The 21685-nt window shown below is 45.1% G+C and overlaps 2 protein-coding genes across 3 annotated transcripts in view; one reads left to right on the forward strand and one right to left on the reverse strand.

Moving 5' to 3' along the window:
* The window catches only part of SLC7A7 (solute carrier family 7 member 7), a 153022-nt gene that overhangs the window by 57825 nt on the left and 73512 nt on the right, over positions 1–21685 (reverse strand). The window lies entirely within an intron of this gene.
* On the forward strand, positions 106–10554 carry LOC134978244 (uncharacterized). Its single transcript, XM_063946516.1, has 8 exons — positions 106–163; positions 1134–1312; positions 1847–2408; positions 2486–2685; positions 2772–2908; positions 3313–4067; positions 9067–9136; positions 10399–10554. The coding sequence occupies exons 1-5, from the start codon at positions 106–108 to the stop codon at positions 2817–2819; spliced, it is 1047 nt and encodes a 348-aa protein (XP_063802586.1). The 3' UTR covers positions 2820–2908; positions 3313–4067; positions 9067–9136; positions 10399–10554.

Here is a 21685-nt window from a genome sequence, read left to right on the forward strand (position 1 = left end):
ATAGATGTTGCGCACATGCGCACAGCGTCTATTCAGTGCAGACAGAGTGAGAGAGGGCATGCCAGCAGCTCACAGAGCGCTGGGCATGCCCCGTCAGTGACGAAAATGGGTATGCGCGAAGGGCACGCAGATGTCCCTCTTTACTATGGGACAAAGTTAGGAGGTATGCAACTCTGAATTAGGCCCTTTTAGTTAAGCACCATTGGGGGAGGGGTGTGTATGGCATTGCATGTGGGTGCATATGTAGGTGTCTGTTCAGTGATTGCAGCTGTGTTTTAGAAGGTGATTTTAGGGAGTTTTTATCATGGCTGGAGTGCAGACTGCTATATACGGGTGCATGAGTGGGGGAGGAGTGGCTGTGGCATTGTATGTGGCTGCTTGGGTGTTGTTTTGTTTTAATGTGTGCAGGGGTGCTTTGGTAGGTTAGTTCTGTGGTCCTTTTATTCCTGGCTGCATGTATGGGTATATGAATGGTTGTCTTTGGGTGCTTAGGAGGGTTTTGGGGACTTCTTTAAATGTGTGCAGGGGTGCTAAATTGCGTAGGTTCATTGGGGGGGAGGGATGGCTGTGGCATTGTATGTGACTGCCTGTGTGTGTTTTTTTTATGTGTGCAGGGGTGCTTAGGTAGGTTATTCTGGGGTGCTTCTAATCTTGGTTGCAATGTATAGGTGTATAAGTGTGTGTGTGTGTGTGTGTGTGTGTGTGTGTGTGTGTGTGTGTGTGTGTGTGTGTGTGTGTGTGCGTGTGTGTGTGGTGCGGGTGGGGTGTCTTTGGGTGCTTGGCAGGGTTTGGGGATTTCCTTAAATGTGTGCAGGGGTGTTTTGGAAGGTGAATCCGCAGTGCTTTTAGCAGGTTGGAGTGCATGCAGCATTGCGTAGGTTCATGGGTGAGGGAGGGGTGGCTGTGGCTTTCTATGTGGCTGCTTGGGTGGGTTTTTTTTTATGTGTGCAACAGTGCTTAGATAGGTTATTCTGGGGTGCTTTTAGTGTAGCATGCAATATATGGGTGTATGAGTAGTGGGGTGTCTTTTTGGGTGCTTGGGAAGGTTTTGGGGATTTTTTTAAATGTGTGTAGGGGTGCTTTGAGCAAATGGAAGATCAGCCTGATTTTCCCTTCTTTTTTTTTTTTTACAGGAATGTCCCGGGACCAGCGTCCCCATGCTCTCCATTCCTCCCACTCCTCCGAAGACTCACTGGCTAGTGGTGAGGGGTTCCAACCCACTAATGGAGAAGAGAGTCACTCTGCGCAGAGGACTACAAGTGAGCCTTGTCCTCCAAAGAAGACGGTCAAGAAAAATACTCAACTGTCACAGGTAATTTACATTATCATATTACACAGAACACTTTGCACACTGGCAGGTACATTTGCACATACAGTAGGCATTCCCCCATGTTACTTTGCACACAGGGCCTAATTCAGGTTGGATCGCATGCAGCTGCTTCAATGAAAAAGATGGCGGCAGTCCCTCTGCTGTTGCAGCCAGGTGGCGCCGGCAGAAGCCATCCACAATTTCAGCAATCACACTGAAATTGTAGTACAATCCCAATTTCAGCACATTCACTGCGGGTGGGCTGCATGTCGGGCAGCCTTGCCCTGTGATGTGCGGCCCACAGCATGCAAGCAAAAAGGTTTGTAAATTCTGCTGTTTAGCAGAATTTACAATCCTTACTGAATAGTGTCCAACGGCAGGTACAGTTGCACGTAGGTAGGCATACCCCCACGTCACTGCACACACTGGCAGGTTACATTTGCACATAGGTAGGCATACCCCCACGTCACTTTGCACACTGATAGACTTGACAATAAATATTGTTTTTTGTTTTTATATTACTGTTCATGTTAAAAGCATTCAAGACGGGAAGAGGAGCATTCAGGTGGTGCTTCAGATGATCAAGATGATGGAAAGAAAAGTACCTGTGGACCGCAGTTCTCAGAATCGGAGAACTGTGCCTTGGTGGATGCTGTTGAAAAACATTATGAAAGATTGTATGGGACACGTGCACAGACAACAGCACCAAGGGAAAAGCAGAGACTCTGGAAAGAGATTTCTGATAAAGTGACTGTTGTGTCCAGCATTCTTCGAGATTCCAAACACTGTAAGAAACCGTACAGTGATTGCCATAGACAAACAAAGAAGAAGATGGCAATGTTAAGACGACATGAACAAGGAACCGGTGGAGGGCCTGAACTTATCATACATTGGCTTAATTGGGAGGATATAATTAGAGCCAGGTTGAACCCCATCAGGGTTGCAGGTGTGCCAGGGAGAATGGACTCTCACAACCGAACCGAAATTCCAGCAGAAGAAGCACCCAGACGGGCTGTTGTATGCCAAGTTAAGCAAACATCAGGACCACAGAAATCTGACAAGCGATTGGGAAATTCTGGTCCAAAAAGGACTTGTTTTGGTAAGACTGACATGACATGTGCTCTAATAACTGTTTCATGTTAATTTATTAATCATTCGTTTTTTCTTTCACAAAAGAAGAGTTGCCAGAGCAGAGGACAGCTACACAAGATACAAGATCAAACTTTGAAATCACTCCAAGGAGGGACCAGAATGTCTCCCAGGAAGTGGCTTTTGCACAGGACAGTGATGAACTGTTTACATTGGGCCTACAAGCAATCCCAAGCACCCTGTTCGAGTCTTCCGGAGTTACTGATGTCACTTTTGAGGGATTTCAGGTCAGCATTTCCCATGAAGGTCCTTCAGTTCCAGAATTTATACTAAAATTTATACTAAATAACACTTTTGGGGGGGGAATGTCCAGTTACAGAAGATTTGCCACAGACCAGCGCTGGATAGCCCTCAGGAATAGGACCTTTTTTCGTCCTGATTTGATGCAAGATAACTCTGATGAAGATGCCAATGTCGATCCAACTATTCCTGCACGATCTACTCCTGTTGGTAAGTTTTGGGTACTAAAATGACTGAGCAACATTTTGCAGACAGAAGAGTCTGACATTCTTGGTTTTTTCTTGGCATTACAATGCCGGTTCACTTTGTCTGACCCAACCTGACCAAAAACCCCCACCCACCCCCTTTCACCCAGGGAAGCAAATCACCGGGAGAAGCAGTTCAACCTGGTAATTAGCAGATCTTCTGTGTGAAAGGGTCAATCCAGGTCAAAAATTTCCAGCTCTCCGATCTGGGTCGAAGTCCTGGGAATATCAAACAGGGTTGACCCTTTCACACAGATGAAGTACCCATGTTGATTTACTAATTACCAGGTAGAACTTCTTAACCCGTTAAATTGACTTTCTGTTTGAAAGGGGTATTTCAGAACTGAATTTTTTATTTTTATTTTATAGCTTCACAATTTCAAGTGGTTGAGGATATTCAGCGAGGCTATTCGCCTAGTAGAGTGAGGCAGATTCGGAATATGGCATAAAATATGGAAGATGGACAAAATTCCTTTCGGGATGTGGTGGACAGCAGACTCGATAGGATGGAGAGAACGATGGAAAGACTCGTGAACTCTCTTAAACAACATAAGAACAACAGACAACAGGATCAAGAGCATCAGGGAAATTATTCGGATGATAATAATATTGATGGACAAGCTTGTGGCCAATTCAACAAGTCAACAGTTCAAATAATGAGGATGATGTCTAACAGCCAAAGTAAAACTGCTGCAAATTCAAGCATCATCGCCACATCGCTGAAGCTCATCAGTGAAACATTGCAGTGTCCACAGGTAAGAAGAAATCCTACTGGACACCAGCGACCAGCACATGCTCCATATGCCCCTGCTTCGTCAGGACCCTGGTGTGGTCCACCATATCAATAATACCAGGGTTTCCCAGGAACATATCATATGTACCAATATGCACCACCATCATCATCTGCACCACCATGGACTCCTAGTCAAGGCACAGGGACAGCTCCACCAATGGCAGCGGCAGCCCCAAGGACTCCTAGTCAAGGCACAGGGACAGCTCCACCAATGGCAGTTTCAGCCCCAAGGACTCCTAGTCAAGGCACAGGGACAGCTCCACCAACGTAATCGGCACACCAGAATCTTGAACATCAGGAGGAGGACCAGGATACCCAAAGCTAATTAAACGTTTGTAATCTTTAATTAATTTGTCTTTACATTCTAATTTATTTAACCTGCTTTTCTTTTTCAACAACCTCCCATTACTTTGGCTTTTTTTTTATTTGTTTAAAGTGTGAACTGCTAAGTAGGTCTGTTTAACAAAGGAGTTAGTCGTACATAATTGTGAACTAGGGGGGGTAATTCTGAGTTGATCGCAGCAGCAAGTTTGTTAGCAATTGGGCAAAACCATGTGCACTGCAGGGGAGGCAGATATAACATGTGCAGAGAGAGTTAGATTTGGGTGGGTTATTTTGTTTCTGTGCAGGGTAAATACTGGCTGCTTTATTTTTACACTGCAATTTAGATTGCAGATTGAACACACCACACCCAAATCTAACTCTCTCTGCACATGTTATATCTGCTTCACCTGCACTGCACATGGGCCCTCATTCCGAGTTGTTCGCTCGCAAGGCGAATGTAGCAGAGTTACACACGCTAAGCCGCCGCCTACTGGGAGTGAATCTTAGCTTCTTAAAATTGCGACCGACGTACGCGCAATATTGCGATTACAAACGAGTTAGCAGTTTCAGAGTAGCTCCAGACTTACTCTGCCTGTGCGATCATTTCAGTGCTTGTCGTTCCTGGTTGACGTCACAAACACACCCAGCGTTCGCCCAGGCACTCCCACCGTTTCTCCGGCCACTCCTGCGTTTTTTCCGGAAACGGTAGCGTTTTCAGCCACACGCCCCTGAAACGCCGTGTTTCCGCCCAGTAACACCCATTTCCTGTCAATCACATTACGATCGCCGGAGCGAAGAAAAAGCCGTGAGTAAAAATACTTTCATCATAGTAAAGTTACTTGGCGCAGTCGCAGTGCGAACATTGCGCATGCGTACTAAGCGGATTTTCACTGCGATGCGATGAAAAATACCGAGCGAACAACTCGGAATGAGGGCCCTGGTTTTGCACAACTGCTAAAAAATTTCCTGCTGCGATCAACTTGGAATTACCCCCTAGGTGTAAAAGGATCCAGTAATGGATCCCAGCGGTCGAAATCCCAGCAGACAGAATACTGACGCCAGTATCCCAACATTAATCAGAATGTCAGCGCCGAATCGACAACGCTTTAGATTCTTAGATTTGTACCAACGACTTAGATGACATTTCCAAAGTCTCAGTCTGGGAAGCTCACAAATGTGTCATTAGGGGGGTTTGTGTTCAAATAGGATCCTTCCGCAAAAAACAGAGGGAGAAACTTCGGAGTGATTTACTGTCTAAGATACAATCTCTCGAGCTCCTACACAAAAAATCCCAAACCCCACAACATTATGGTTCTCGAAACTGCTAGGGCAGACCTGAATAAGTTACTCTCTGATAGAGTCAAGTTTTCTTATCGGAAGTGCCGTAGCAGATACTATCAATGGGGCAATAAACCTGGGAAATTACTAGCCAAAGCACTTAGAGAACAACGTGCTCTTACTTTTATTCACACAATTAAAAATAGTCACGGCCAATCCCAACACCAGACACCCCACATAGCCAGGGCCTTTAGGACATATTATTCCACTCTGTATAACCTCTCTGGCCCGACCGGAAGAATTGACAAGTTGTCCCATCAAACAGCCATAGCTGACTACTTACGGGCCTTAGACTTCCCCACGCTAACCACAAAAGAAGTAGAAGATCTAGATGCCCCGTTTTCTACTGAGGAGGTCCAGAAAGCTATTGAATCCTCTCCCAATGGCAAGAGTCCCGGCCCTGACGGATATACTATTGCCTATTACAAAGCTTTTAAAGAGAAATTAATCCCTATACTCACGAGAGCCTTTAACACCATATCAGAACAATCGCTTTTCTCCCCACAATCTCTCGAAGCCCATATTGCAGTTCTACCCAAGGAGGGTAAAGACCCCAGTCTTTGCTCCAGTTACCGGCCAATCTCACTATTAAATATAGACATAAAACTTTTCGCCAAACTGATTGCAAACCGCCTTAAACTATTATTACCTGGTCTGATACATGGAGATCAAGCTGGATTTGTATTAGGCCGAGAAGCTAGGGATAATACCTCTAAAGTGCTCAACATGATTCATTATGCCGGCCAGCTTTCATCCCCATCAATCATACTGTCGACCGATGCCGAAAAAGCATTTGACAGAGTGGACTGGGACTTTCTGACTGGTATACTGAAGCATCTGGGACTTGGTAACGCCTGTCTTCATAGAATCCTTTCCCTTTATACCTCCCCGTCCGCCAAAATTAGGATTAATGGCTCCCTTTCTGATTCCTTTCCAATTTCCAATGGCACGCGACAGGGCTGCCCACTATCCCCATTGCTCTTTGTCCTTTGCATGGAAACATTAGCCCGAAGCATTAGGGCTAACCCGAGTATTTCGGGTTTGTTGGTAAAAGGGACCGAATACAAACTAGCTTTATATGCAGACGATCTACTCGCTATAATCACAAAACCAGTCATCTCTTTGCCAAACTTGATGGTAGAATTTGAGAAGTTTGGAGCCCTCTCTAACTTCAAAATAAATTATTCCAAATCTATTGCCATGAATTTAACTAATCCTCCTGCTATAGTACAAGGCCTGAAACATGCCTTCCCTTTCACCTGGCATGATCACAAATTAAAATATTTGGGGGTGTTACTGACCAACGATTTATCCAAATTGTTCTCCTTAAATTTTAACCCCTTATTGGCTAGGCTTTGCCTAGATTTCCTGAAATGGAAGAAACTAAGACTGTCCTGGTTCGGCAGGATTAACGTTGTCAAAATGAATTCCCTCCCTAGGATACAATTTTTTCTCCAGACCCTTCCGATACACATCCCCCTGCTTTGGCTTCGAGACGTCCAGAATCTTATTCGCGCATTTGTATGGGGTTGTAAGACACCCAGGTTTAAACACAACATTTTGTTTAGGAGAAAACATCAAGGGGGCAGCAACTCCCACATATTCCTAACTACTACCACGCGGTACATTTGAATAGGATTCTGGAATGGACGCGCGCCAAAGACCGCAAACAATGGGTCCTGCTGGAGGAGGGCTGTCTCCCACATTATATTGAAATTGCACCTTGGCTTTCTACCCTCCCGAAGGTTTCACACCCCACGGTCTCCCCGACGCTCAAATTATGGGCCAAGCTGAGATCCCAGAGCCATATATCCTCCAAATGGTCCCCCCTAACCTCCCTTCTCTATAACTCCGAGTTTGCCCCTGGCTTTCAAGGGACTGCTTTCGCTCCATGGGCGGAAGCCGGGATTTTTAGAGTCGGTCAGCTGGTGAGCTCGGGTAGGGTGCGCTCCTTTTCAGATGTTCAGTCTTCTTGGAACCTACATAGCGCTGAGTTTTGGAGGTTCCTGCAGGCTCATCATTACATATCATCTTCTAAGAACCTCTCTGACATAACTAGGGATCTCACCGGGTTTGAAAAACTATGCACCTCTCCCAGTTCTCCCACACATACTATCTCACAAATCTATGCGCTTATCATGGAAAACTTTTTCCCGCAACCTCCTACCTTTCTGGCTTCCTGGGAGAAGGAATTGTCGGGGCTACCCACGCAGATTAACTGGGATTCCGTATTTAAGAACGCCCAGGCGAGTTCTCTATGCTTATCGACATTAGAGACCCTCTATAAACTTATATATAGGTGGTATAGGACTCCTCGTGTTCTCAATAAAATGTTTCCCTCTCTCTCGAATCTGTGCTGGAGATGCAAAAACGCCCCAGGGAGTTTTATACATATTTGGTGGGACTGCCCTCTTATAACTCCATTTTGGGCAGAGGTATTTAAATGCACCGAACAGATAGTGGGAAATAAGATCCCGAAAGACCCAGGTTTTTGGCTCCTCAATAACACCCCCGCAGGAACACACTCCTACAAACATTCCCTGTTGAGACACCTTAGCAACGCAGCAAAAGCGGTTGTTCCACTCCTTTGGAGATCCACCTCACCACCCTCGATTAAATTATGGTTCACAAAGGTCGATTACTTTTTAGATATGGAAGACCTTGTCTCCTTCTCATCCGGGAAAACCGTTAACTTTATAGCTATTTGGTTTCCCTGGTACGACTTTAAGGACACTCCTCTGTATCGGTCCTACATAGCGACATATCCATATTCATTTTCACATCCATATTCATATTCCGATTACGATGTCTCTATAATATGGCTCAGACCCTTAATTGGTGGAGACCCCCCCCCCCCCCTCTGTCCCCCAAACAACCTGTCCCTACTGTGCAGACTCTCACACCTGACTCTACCCATCTCAATTTTCCCTCTCTTCTCCTTTTTCCTTCTTCTCTTCTCTCTCTTTTTCCTCTTTCCCATTTTTCTATGCTGTTTTATTAAAATGTTCCTCCTTTATAAGTTCTGATGTTGTAAGCGAAGCTGACAACTTATTTTTCTACTCTGGGCGCTCTGTGTGTATTGTACTGACATATATGATATGTGATGTTTTTGTGCCCCCTCCTTTCTTTTTGGAAAAGTATTACTGTAATGTTTTGTTCGCTGCTTTCATTAATAAAAACAGTTTACACAAAAAAAGAATGCCAGCGCCGGCATCTCAAATAGGGTCACCATGCCGGCGCTGGAATCCCAATAGGCGAGTTCCCAAAGAATCAGAGAGGTAAATCATGGGAGGCGGGGGGAATTTAGGATTAGGCTGCAAGGATGAGGGGGAGGGGGGGTTAGGATTAGGGTGCCAGGGGTGGATGGTTAGGATACTTACCTTCCCATGTCAGGATTTTGATAATCGAGATTCCGCGGTCGGTATTCTGACCGTTGGCATCCCATCCACCGTCATTTCAATACCATTCCCTAGGTGTGTGTGAATTTTTTTTAGTACGAAAAGATGAAGGTAGTTGAAAAATGGTTACACCTTGTAAAATGTGCCAAAAAATTATGATGTGTAGTCCCACTATTGATTTTTTAAATGCAAATGCATTTCTTGCTATTACTAAATTATCCACTATTTATATACTAGGAAATTCACCATTAAAATCTCTATTATTCTTAGGAACAGTGCATTAAAGATGTCTTCTTTCAAAACAATGAAGCCCAGACAACATCTTGGAGAGCCTAGAAGGGTGAGTTTACACCAACACTGCACACACACATGTTAACCCAGGCAACCAGTGGCTCTCAATCTGTTCTGAACCAACAAATCTCAGGATGCTCTGCAAACCTTTTATCAATAGTGAATGCTATACCTTTGTCAAGGCATGCTGGCCTGTGTATAGTAACAACGTCCTAGGAGTCACAGGTTGACCATGCACGCAGGCCCGGCGCTACCTGCTCGGCAAAGGGATGCAGAGCAAGGAGGTGCCAGGCTGGAGAGGCGCTCTCCCTGCTCTGAATCCCTGCTACTGTGCCTGTCCCCCTTGCTGCACTGTTTGACAGGCAGCGGCGCCAGCAGCTGGAAGCTTTCCCTGTCCCCTGACAGCGTCTGCATCATTGTCCGTGTCCAGTCCAAAAAGGGGGCGGAGCAAATCAGGTTGGAGGGGGCGGGCAAGACATCTAAAGTATAAGTTAACACATCTTAATATAAATTGGAGTTACATAAAACTTGGTAAAACATTAGAAACAAACTTTACATTCACTCTACCAAAAATAAAAAATAAAAACCATAAACTATTTTTTGTAGCACATGGGTTATTGCACATGAGTGCGCATATAACCAATGTTGCAGTGCGGTCTCAAAGGTGCCAGGGGATATATCCCGGGTCAAGCAACTCTGCTAGCAACCAGGATTGAACACTGTTTCAAAACTGGTAGCTATGCGCTGTTATCAAGTTATTCCAGGTTGAGGTGACCCATTTCCCATTCTCACTGAATGGACGGGCGGAACTTGGACATCATGAAGAATTATGTAATGCTTGCATCCCTGTTAACTGGTGAAGCAATAAGGTCTTTCGTTGTTTGGCCTATCACCATTTATTAGAATTTTCCCACCATTTCAAATTGTTAAAATATTAACATGTAATTTAATTAGCTTGTGGGTTTTTTAATATATTGTCTAACCGGGTTGGGTTCATGTGATTGGCGGTTGGGAGACCACCAGTCACCATACCGATGGCGGAATCCCAATTTATAGATGGGGGGGGGGGAATCGAGAACAACGAGTGGACTCGGAGGCAAGCTGCGCTTGCCACAGGTTCCATTTCCACTCTACGGATGTCGTGGACACCCACGAGTGGGATTAGTCCATGTTGATTGGCATGCCAACCATCGGGTTATTCACTGTTTGGGATCCTGGCATCGGAATAGTCAATGCATCCCATCTAACCCTTTGCAGCAACTTAATATATGTAGATAAAAATAGTTATGCAAACTTTTCGTTTTATTACAGCCATTACACCAAGTAATTTCCAAAAAGAAGCAAAAGATGAAAATGATGAGCAAGAAAAAGTACAACGAAATCAAGATTCAACATTATATTTAATGCATACATTAAAACAAATCAAACCTTATATATTTACAAAATTCAAAATTTATATAATTAAAGCATACCTTAAAACTAAAAAAAAATACATATTTGTTTGTTTTCAATAAACCTTATCAAGATCTTTTCAACTGTGGGGTTCCTTTAAAAGGTCTACATTTCGGTAATGTTTTTTTGAGTGGTTTCTCACTAGATTGGTTTTAGTGGTCGTACCTATTACAGGAGTTATGGTTAGATGGTACAGTTATATAGTTTTTTTTGAGGTAATAATTGTTAAATCTTGTTCTGTAGAAAGTATAAAAGGCGTCTTGTCTTTGCACGTTTTCAATATATCAGTCTTTGTTAGGAGTGACTACTCTTGTCAACCTATTGGGAAATTAATTTTTAAAGTTGTTTAGAAGTTTTGCTAAAAATACAACATCCTTAACAGCCAGCACCAAACTGCTTCAACACTCACCAGTGTCACTGCATCCAGCTGTAGAGTCACCCGCTCAGATGGAAATGGGTCAGTCACAGGTAGGTTATGTCAGTCCGCCAAGGGCTTGCTGCGTCATAGAGGTAATATCCACCTTTGTGGGGGGCAGTACATCACTTCACAGCTGACATTCTTCAGAAGTATGTCATGACTGAAGGGGACGAAATGTGTTTTATAACATAGATGAGTATTGTGGTGTACAAGCAGCACCATAGGATGCAGTGCTTACCATAAAACTACAACCAAGTTCAGATTAATCAAATGAAATGACAGGGGTCCCTCCAGTGCAAACCACGGCAAATGAGTTCCTCAAATTTAAATTAGTGCAAGCTGGGGAGAACAATAGCATCCTCTTAAGAAAGACCTCCATCAGGAAACATGAGGCAAGTTAAGTAACCGTTATCAGTGTAACTATTAATAAATTTAAAAAAAGGAAGTTTTAAAATAATGACAAAAACTATTTGAATATTCGTTATCAAAACATACATTCCAAAGAAATCTTACCATAGTAAACAGGTACTAACACAGAATACCAATGTCAACTGGATACAACTCTAGAATTACGTAATCCACGGTTAAATATAAGAATGCATGAAGATTTTTAATAAACTACAATAACAAATAAAAAATACAAAAATCACTCACAGGCAAAAAAAAAAAAGTATGGATAAGATGAGATCTAGATTCTGCTCCTTCATCCATACCCACAGATAATGTTGTAGAAAGGTCCCCATGCCGGAAAACCTATTACACGCCTAGTACGATACTGACGTGGACGTGGAATTGAGACACGCACTGACTTACCCAATGGAGCAATTTCCCGAGCACCATCCTTATCTGCCAGATCCCTTTTGTCCTCCACGCTCGCCTAGATCATTAACATGACAATAGTGTCTGTAAATGGCTCCATTATTGTAGGCAGTGTTTGAAAAATAATGTTTATGATGAAAAACCGCAGCAAATTGCCCTAAAAAAAGGTTATATCGACAGCTGATTGTAAAAGCTGCTATTCCCTAAAGTCCCAAAAGTAGGAGTGGCTATTTGTTGGGTGAGGTGAAGCATGGTTAAAAAAAGGATTATGGGAGAAAAAAATGCATCATGGTTAGGTAATAATAATTAATAAAAAAGTTTTAATAAATTAACGGGCTCATAAAAATGTAATGGACAAAGTACGCATTCACTTTTCACCAAAAAAAGATGGTGAAATGAAAGGAGTGAAAATATCACCCAAAAGCTCCGAAGACTTATCGCTAAGCTTTAATTGCATAGATTTGGGGCAAAACAGGGTATATTTAACATTGTAAAAACTCGACTGTCGAAAAGGGTGGAAAGCGGAATCTTTTCGACCATTTTATGTGTGATAACCAGGCAAATGCATAGATCGAAATCATTTTGTCTATATTTTCCAATCATAATAGTGCCTTTCTAGGCAAATACTAAAATAACGGTACAAATTGCATACCCGTCTAAGTGGGATCTCAAGGGAAGGCACGTTTAGTCTCACTTAAGAGGTATCTCACTTATCCAGGTTCAAAAAGTGTTTGTCTCACTTATGCAGGTTCAAACAGTCCTTGTTTCACTAATAGAGGTGCCTAAGGGGCATATTCATCATCACATAATTTCTACAAAAGTAGGTGAAAATGAAAATTAAGTTCTGGGGCCATTCATCATAAAAGGTAACGCAGGAGATATCACAGATATCTCCTGCTTAGCTTTCTCTCCCGAACTGGCCCACTGTCCTCATACACTAGTATGGGTACCTCATTCATCAAGCTCTGAAAATACAACAATTCGAGAGCGAATGCTAGTGGAAGCAGTCCCGGCTTGCGAACAGGGATCCTTCTAGATCCCTCCACCCCTGCCTGGCTGCTTCTGCTGGACACCGGGGGGCTTTGTGTGTCTTCGCGAACCCTAGTGCTAGCCCTGTCAAATTTTTTAACTGCTATGAAAGTAGCAGTGAAAAAATTTCAGCTGTCTCGAATTGCTCTGGTGTTCACTGTGAGTCAGAATATTAATTATTGGGGGGTATTGAGGTTCTAAAGGCAGTCGTCTCATTTATAGAGGTTAATAAACTGCACTAATGTCACTTAAAGAGTTCCTATAAGCAGTCATCTCAGTTACAGAGCTGATTATTGCTAATAATCGAGAAACGTCAGTCTCCACTAAAGAGGTCTGACAGTCTCACTAACATGTTTTTCGGTGCAAAAATGCCAGGACCTCACATTTAGTCCCAGTAACAGAGGTTTCCCACTTATCCAGGTTTTACTATATATATATATATATATATATATCTTCATGTACAGGTTGAGTCTTCCATACTCAAAATGCATGTACGCAGTAGTATTTTGGATATCAGATTTTTCTGTATTTTGGAATATTTGTATACCGACACCATAATGAGCGATCTTGGGGATAGGACCCAAGTGTAAACACAAAATATATTTATGTTTCACATGCACCTTATACACACAGCCTGAAGGTAACTTCCTACAATATTTGTAATAATTTTGTGCATGAACACAAAGCTTGTGCACATTGAACCATCACAAATCAAAGGTGTCACTGTCTCAGTCACGCTTAAAAATTTCCATACTTTATATATTGATAGACTAGGACTAGGTGATTCATTGTGCGGGCGCTCTCTAACACTGTCGCAAGGGGCTACGCCCCGTTAACCCCTGTACGCCTTTCTGGCGTTCAATATTTGTATTATGGGGGTAATTCCAAGTTGATCGCAGCAGGAATTTTGTTAGCAGTTGGGCAAAACCATGGTGGTCATTCTGAGTTGTTCGCTCTGTAATTTTCTTCGCATCGCAGCGATTTTCCGCTAATTGCGCATGCGCAATGTTCGCACTGCGACTGCGCCAAGTAAATTTGCTATGAAGTTTGGTATTTTACTCACGGCATTACAAGGTTTTTTCTTCGTTCTGGAGATCGGAGTGTGATTGACAGGAAGTGGGTGTTTCTGGGCGGAAACTGCCCGTTTTATGGGAGTGTGTGAAAAAACGCTACCGTTTCTGGGAAAAACGCGGGAGTGGCTGGAGAAACGGAGGAGTGTCTGGGCAAACACTGGGTGTGTTTGTGACGTCAAACCAGGAACGACAAGCACTGAACTGATCGCACTGGAAGAGTAAGTCTCGAGCTACTCAGAAACTGCACAGAGAAGTCTTTTTGCAATATTGCAAATCTTTCGTTCGCAATTTTGCTAAGCTAAGATTCACTCCCAGTAGGCGGCGGCTTAGCGTGTGCAATGCTGCTAAAAGCAGCTTGCAAGCGAACAACTCGGAATGAGGGCCCATGTGCACTGCAGGGGAGGCAGATTTAACATGTGCAGAGAGAGTTAGATTTGGGTGTGGTGTGTTCAATCTGCAATCTAAATTGCAGTGTAAAAATAAAGCAGCCAGTATTTACCCTGCACAGAAACAAAATAACCCACCCAAATCTAACTCTTTCTGCACATGTTATATCTGCAGTGCAAATGGTTTTGCCCAACTGCTAACAAAATTCCTGCTGCGATCAACTTGGAATTACCCCGGGTGGGGGAGGGGGTCTAGAGGTGCTGTGGGTGGGGGATGGGTGGGTGTGGGGGGGGGGGGGGGGGGGTGCGGATGGTGGAGGGGGTCTGTAAATGCAGCTGGTGGGGTGGGGGCGGGTGCAGGGGGGGTGCATTTGAGGGGGGTGCGGTTGGGTGAGGGGTCCCAGAGGTGCTGCGAGTGGGGGAGGAGTGGCTGTGGGAGGCCCCTGGGTGGGGGAGGAGGTCCGGTGGTGCTGTGGATGGGGGAGGGGTGATTGCATAGGGGGTGCTGCGGATAGGGGAGGGGGTTCAGAGGTGCTGCGGGTGGTGGTGGGACAGGTGGGGGAGGGCCGCGGATGGAGGAGGGGGCCGGAGGTGCTTTGGTTGGGGGAGTGACAGGTGGGGTAGGGAATCCGGATGCACCGCAAGCAGGGGAGGGGCGGCTGCGGGGGTGCTGTGGATGGGGAAGGGGGTCCGTGGGTGCTGCAGGTGGGGGAGGGGCGGCTGCAGGGTTGCCGTGGGGGGGGGCGGTTGTGGGTGTGCCGCAGGTGGGGTAGGGGAGGGTGTGGGGGTGCCGCTGGTGGGGGAGGTGCGGGTGGGGGAGGGTCGGGTGCGGTGGGGCCACTGGTGGGGGAGGGACAGGTGCAGGGATGCCGTTGGTGGGGGAGGGGCGGGTGCGCAGGCCAGGGCGGAAATAGACACAGCAGCAGCTGCAGTGGGTGGGGGGGTGGATGGGGGAGGGGGCCGGAGGTGCTGGCAGTGCCAGAGGGAGAAAATACATGCCATGCAGCGCCTAGGTAAAATCTGCCACTGAACGTAAGTTATAAAGTATTATCTATACATTCAGACTGTCATTTAAAATGCAATGGAAAAGTATTATTAAAGTATTTATATTACCATGTAGAAATTATCTAGTGTCGTAAAAAAAAAAAGTTGTGCTCTTTCAACCCTGACTTGCGTAGATGGTTGACGCCAGGACAAGGCCCTGCTGGTGATAGTGGTGTCTTAAAACCTTGCCTATGCTCAGCCTCTGGCAGTCATTGATATTAGAGTTTGTTGTGCCTAGTACTGGGGAATGTGGCTGTTAGTCATAGCTTTATGTTATCTATCTGCACAAGCTGAAAACACACATCTACCCTTTGCCAGCTCTGTATAATTACTTTCTGACCTCTATAACTGTCTGCTGTTCCCATAATGATATTCTACTTTTTCCCTATCACTAAACTGTACCTCCACGCTCTATTATTGGGAGGATTAGCACAAACAAGGTTGACAGAAGGGTTTGGGGAGTACAGTACAGCACAGTATGTAACTGATTTTACAGGAGACAGGCAGGGTTTAGTAACACTCTTATAAAAACTTAGAATTACATTAAACTTTATATCTACTTTGGCAAAATACAGCACAAGAAAAATATACTGAAATAAGGTTTGCATGTTCATAGGTTCTTATTATCTCCTGTTCATGGCCCTAACTGGGGGGGCTAGGGACACATGTGACCTGGGCGCCCTATTGGAGAGAGCGCCGATACTCCCTAACGCCCCCTGTCCCTATGGAGCAGCGGTCGAGATGAGACTGAAAACAAACTTGCTGCCGGGAGCTTTAGTTTACTTCAGTGACATGCGGTGAGGTCTGTGGCTGGGGAAGCACTGGATGAACCTTTTGACCTGTCGACCTAGAACATGTCGACCTTCTGACCCTGTCGACCTTCTGACCCTGTCGACCTAGTGACTGTCGACCTATAGTGGTCGACCTAAACATTGTCGACCTAGACACTGTCGATCTAATGATCCACACCCCTTTCTTATATAGAACAAGGTGATTCCTGAAAAACAAAGTGGAATCTAACCAGACATTTACTGGATCTCATGCATATAACAACTCTATTAGCAGCGGGGGCTATAATGCCTTTAATGGAAGATGAATCTTATTTATTTATTAGCAGTTTCTTATATAGCGCAGCATATTCCGTTGCGCTTTACAATTAGAACAACAGTAATAGAACAAAACTGGGGAACAACAATAATAGAACAAAACTGGGTAAAAACAGACAGACATAGAGGTAGGAAGGCCCTGCTCGCAAGCTTACAATCTATAGGGAAATAGGCATTGATACACAAGGCTAGATGCTACCTATTGCATAATGGTCCACCAGATTGCTAGGTTCTTAATGGGTTGTATGATGGTACCCCGCAAAGTTGGCCAAGTGTCAGGAGGGTGTGAGACTAAAGAAAGACAAGATATGTGATGTTATGTGTACTGTATAGAGGATGTAATTAGATAGGGAAGCACTGAAGGTTATGTAGGTGGGTCTGGAATTTGATAGGCTTGTCTGAAGAGGTGAGTTTTCAGGGAACGTTTAAAGGTTTGGAGACTAGAGGCGAGTCTTACTGTGCGTGGGAGGGAATCTTCAAAGTACTAAGTAGCAGTCTCTGTATAGAAGATATTATTCTATTTTTAAATCACCCTTTTTTTCTAACTTTTCACTTTCTTGTTTTAATATTTAATTGTGGCTGAACAATTTTAAATGAAGATAATAAAGGATATGTTTTATCAATTGATGTTAATTGTGAGGTTCTTGGTGCATCCGGAGAACGGCTTTCTTTTCTGTGTGTATGCATTCTGATCTGGCAACTTGTATGTTTAACATGTAAGAAAACAGGATGACAACTCGTCCAGTCGAGATTGATTCTGGCGGATTTCTGGTGGCTTTACTCCTAGTCACATTATATTACATACAGCATTTGAAACTGGCCAGAAACCCTGTAGAAACTTGACAGTTTTTCAAAATCAGAGGCTATTACATTGCCACCCGGCATTATTACTACACAGCAGACCAGATACTGGCCATTCCAAACACTGGAGACCAGTAGTAACAGTAAGGTAGATGTTAGAGAGACAGAGTAACCCCAAGAGAAAGGGGAAGAGAGAAACATTGAGACCTGGAAAACGAACGAGAAACTCCAGGGATGAGAAGGGAAAAATAAAAGTAAAGCAACAAAAATCTGGTAAAGAGCTCAATCACGTATATACCACACATGGAAATAATAAAATGCTAATTGCAGCTTTTGGTAAGAATCATAGTGCTTTCAGATCGCAATGCCGGTGTCACGGCTGTAGTTATTTGTGAATCTGGACCAGGACTAGATACTGGGTCTGGTCTTGAGAGTTGTGGACAGAACTTGGCATGCTTTATAAATGATCTACTCATGCAGACGTGGCAGTTTGGCTGAAAGGATTAGGGTAGAAGGTGACCAGCTAAAAGGGTACTGAAACACTGGTGGAGTGACCCACCAGTGCAATAGATAGCTAGGTTGTCACCAATACGGATTGTCTTTGTAAAGACTGAAATGTTCTGTTGATGTCAGAATGCTGGGTGAAGCCAGCAAGCAAAAATGTAGAATGCTGGGCAGAACCAGCACAGCAGGTTTTCCGGATGCTGGACGGAACCAGCGGAGTAGTTTGCAGAAGGCTGGGTGGAACCAGCACAGCAGATTTTCCAGATGTCGGGATTGGCTTTCCAACAAGGCAGGTTTTCCAGATGTTGGGATTGGCGTCCGAACAAGGCAGGTTTTCAAGATGTCGGGATTGGCTTTCTGACAAGGCAGGTTTTCCAGAAGTCGGGATTGGCTTTCCGACAAGGCAGGTTTTCCAGATGTCGGGATTGGCTTTCCAACAAGGTAGGTTTTCAGGATGTCGGGATTGGCTTTCAGACAAGGCAGGTTTCTGAATGCTGGATGGAACCAGCACGGCAGGAGTTCTGGATGCTGGCTGAAACCAGCTAGGCAGGAGTTTCTGGAGTGCTGGACGGAACCAGCAGAACAGATTTTCTGTGAATGCTGAATGGAGACAGCAATGGCGGTTTTCTGGAGTGCTGGATAGAACCAGCAGAGCAGGTTTTCTGCGAATGCTGAGTGGCATCAGCAATGCAGGTTTTCTGGAGTGCTGGACGGCATCAGCAGAGCAGGTTTTCTGTGGATGCTGGGTGGAATCAGCAATGCAGGTTTTCTGGAATGCTGGATGGAAGTAGCGGAGCAGATATTCTGTGAATGCAGAGTGGAGTCAGCAATGCACTTTTCTAGAATGCTGGATGGAACCAGCAAGACATAGATGTCGCGATGGAATGCAGAACAGTCTTTAGGTACACTGGGATGGCACACCAGTGCACTTGGACACGCTCTGTTGGAAATAGAGTTATGACCCTTTAATATCAGGCTATATAACTCTGTCTAATACAGCTGGAAATGCAGGAGATTACTACAGACTGAGGGGGTGATTCAGACCTGATTGTAGCATTGCTAAATTTAGTACATCTACGATCACCTTCCCTGACATGCGGGGGGACGCCCAGCACAGGACTAGTCCGCCCCACATGTCAGGCCCTACCCCCCCCCCCTCCCCTCAGAGGTACAAAAGCATCGCGCAGCGGTGATGCTTTTGTACTTCAGGAGTAGCTCCCTACCAGTGCAGCTCCTGCGCGCTGGCAGATCTCCCTCGCTGCTCGGGTCACAGCAGCTGCGTGTGATGTCACGCAGCTGCCGTGGCCAGCCCCCCCCCCCAACGGTCCAGGCACACCTGTGTTGCCCAGACAGCGCCCACTAAACAGCAACCAAACGCCGCCGGCCTGCCACCTCCCGCCCAGCGACCGCCTGGATGATTGCTAGCCTAAGACGGCCATCGGCTTTCTGGCATGTGCCGGCGCACTGCAGCACCAGTACATGCGCAGGTCAGACCCGATCAATGCTGTGCATTTTCCCTGAGAGACAACAAAGCATTGACAGTTTGCCAGTGCTGGGATTTGGAACTTATACCTCTTGCTCACTGCTGACTGGATGAGGGAGTCACATGATGAGGAAGTGATTCCGGATTGGGCCCAGGAAGGTCAGCTGACCAGGAACTGTCATGGCGACGTCCATAGCTGGTTTTGGAGAGAACTCCGGCTTGGTGTAGTTTGCAGAGATAGACAGTAACGGCTGCAGTCTTGATAGCACAGGGAGTTGTATCTGGTGACCACTGGACTTGTGGATGCTGGCACGGAAGCATAGAACAGCATGAAGAGACTTGCTGAATTTAGCATTCACATGGAAGGTTAATCAACACAAGTGCAGCTCGTTAGCAAGTCTTACTTTCCAGATAGAGAACTCAGCACTCCGGGAACTCATGGTGAGCTGTTTATCCCAGCCATCAGAAAGCACACAGGATCCAGGACAGATGGCAGGGGTAAGTTACCAAATGATATGATTTTAGTCAGGATTGTGACATCCGTGGCCTACCCAGAAATTGGAAATGGGTCCTTCCTGGGCAGGATCCAGCATTGGACCCTACACACCGCAATCCCGACCCGACAATAGATCTGGTTGCCATCCAGGGGTGGAAACAGAGCCAACATCGGGGGCGGAGGCAACACTGGGAGATGACATCATCTCCGTACCGCCTCTCCCTATGCAGTGAACTGGTACCGGGACGCATTTACCCGGGTAATCCGTTCACACTGCGCCTAACCCTGTAACCCTGTAATTACCCTTATAACTTGTGTTGAATTACGACCCGGGAATTCATCCATGGCCCCTTTCACACCGCACGGCAACCCGTGTCGACCTGTCAATATACCGGGTCGAATCTGGGTTATTTGCACGGTGTGAAAGGGGTATAACTGTCTATGCCATTTTCTCAGAAATGCAGATAAAAAAGAACACAGAGCCATGATGTAACAGTTTTTAAAATTTTAAGTTAACAAAAATACAGAATTAAAATACATACAAAACAAATAAATTGGAGGATTTTATCTAGTCTAATGCCTAACTATTCCCACAGGCTGGTGCACTTCTTCTCTCATCTGAAATGTGGGTGTCCTGTGTCCCAGAATGTTTAGAAATGGTATTCATACAAAGGGATGATTCTGAGACTCTGGCACAGTGCCAGAGTCTACAGTGCATGCGCAGGACTCCGAAAAATGGCTGCTGCACTATTTTTCCTGAGTCCTGTGCATGAGTCTCTAGCGCTCAGTGCGCTAGCAGCGTTGTTGACAGCTACGGGAGAGGAGGGAGCCCACACGCAGTTGCCGATAGACGCCGGAAAGGTAAGAATAGAAGAAATGGGTGCAGTGTGGGCCCCCTCTGGACCCAGGGGCCCGTGTGCACCACACACACTGCACCCATTATAGATACACCAGTGGGGGCATCGTTGTGGTGTTAGGGGGACAGGCCATCCCAAATGGGGGCATGCTGGTGCCGTTTTCAGGGAGGCTGCGTAACATCACACACAGCCACTCCGGGAAAAAAATGGCAGACCGCCTAACAGTGCAGTGGTCAACCTTAGTTCCAATGCATCCGCAATGTAATTGGGGACGCAACAGGAGGCGGCCTCACACATGCTAGGCCTTCCTTGCCCTGTGCTGGGCGGCCCACAGCATGTGAGGAGATGAACGCAGATCTGGCTGCGTATGCAGCGATCTGTGTTCATCTTTGAATAAGGTCCAAAATTTAGAAATGTCATCCAAGGAAATACTAGTTCCACACACACTCCTGGGTCCTGTGCATTACATCTTTATACAGCAACCTCGGCTGAGTGTGGAAATGCCCCATCTACAGTGCTACAGAAATCTTGATGCAAGGCTATTGTCGAAGTCAAAAATATTACATAGAAAGAACATACAGACTACACACATTATGAGTCGCTATGCTTGCAAAAAGATAGACCTGTCATATTTAGTATTAAAGCAACCAGAGTAATGTGTAGATTCATTTGATACTTGTTATTAAGTTGTAGGACATTGCAACAAATAGTTATGATTAAATGTATGAAAGCTAAAATCACTCTTATTAGGACAATGGACAGGAAACTCAGGCCAGCCCCTTTTTTTTGTAATCATATAAATGTTATTTTGTGAGAGAAACATATAATTCAGATGAAAATATATAAACAATAAACAGGTGGCTGTAAAGCCAATATGAATACAGAAACAGAAAATTTCTCTAAGAGAGAAGTGAAAAAGAAAAAACATTGGGGGTCATTCCGAGTTGTTCGCTCGCAAGCTGCTTTTAGCAGCTTTGCACACGCTAAGCCGCCGCCTACTGGGAGTGAATCTTAGCTTATCAAAATTGCGAACGAAAGATTAGCAGAATTGCGAATAGACACTTCTTAGCAGTTTCTGAGTAGCTCCACACTTACTCGGCATCTGCGATCAGTTCAGTGCTTGTCGTTCC

The sequence above is a fragment of the Pseudophryne corroboree genome, chromosome 1 (assembly GCF_028390025.1).
Source record: "Pseudophryne corroboree isolate aPseCor3 chromosome 1, aPseCor3.hap2, whole genome shotgun sequence".
Taxonomy (NCBI): Eukaryota; Metazoa; Chordata; class Amphibia; order Anura; family Myobatrachidae; genus Pseudophryne; species Pseudophryne corroboree.

Coding starts and splice junctions, on each gene's coding strand:
- LOC134978244 (XM_063946516.1), top strand. CDS start 106: ATGGGTATGCGCGAAGGGCACGCAGATGTCCCTCTTTACTATGGGACA. Junction 2,409..2,485: donor TCCAAAAAGGACTTGTTTTG/GTAAGACTGACA, acceptor CTTTCACAAAAG/AAGAGTTGCCAGAGCAGAGG. Junction 2,686..2,771: donor TCACTTTTGAGGGATTTCAG/GTCAGCATTTCC, acceptor GGGAATGTCCAG/TTACAGAAGATTTGCCACAG.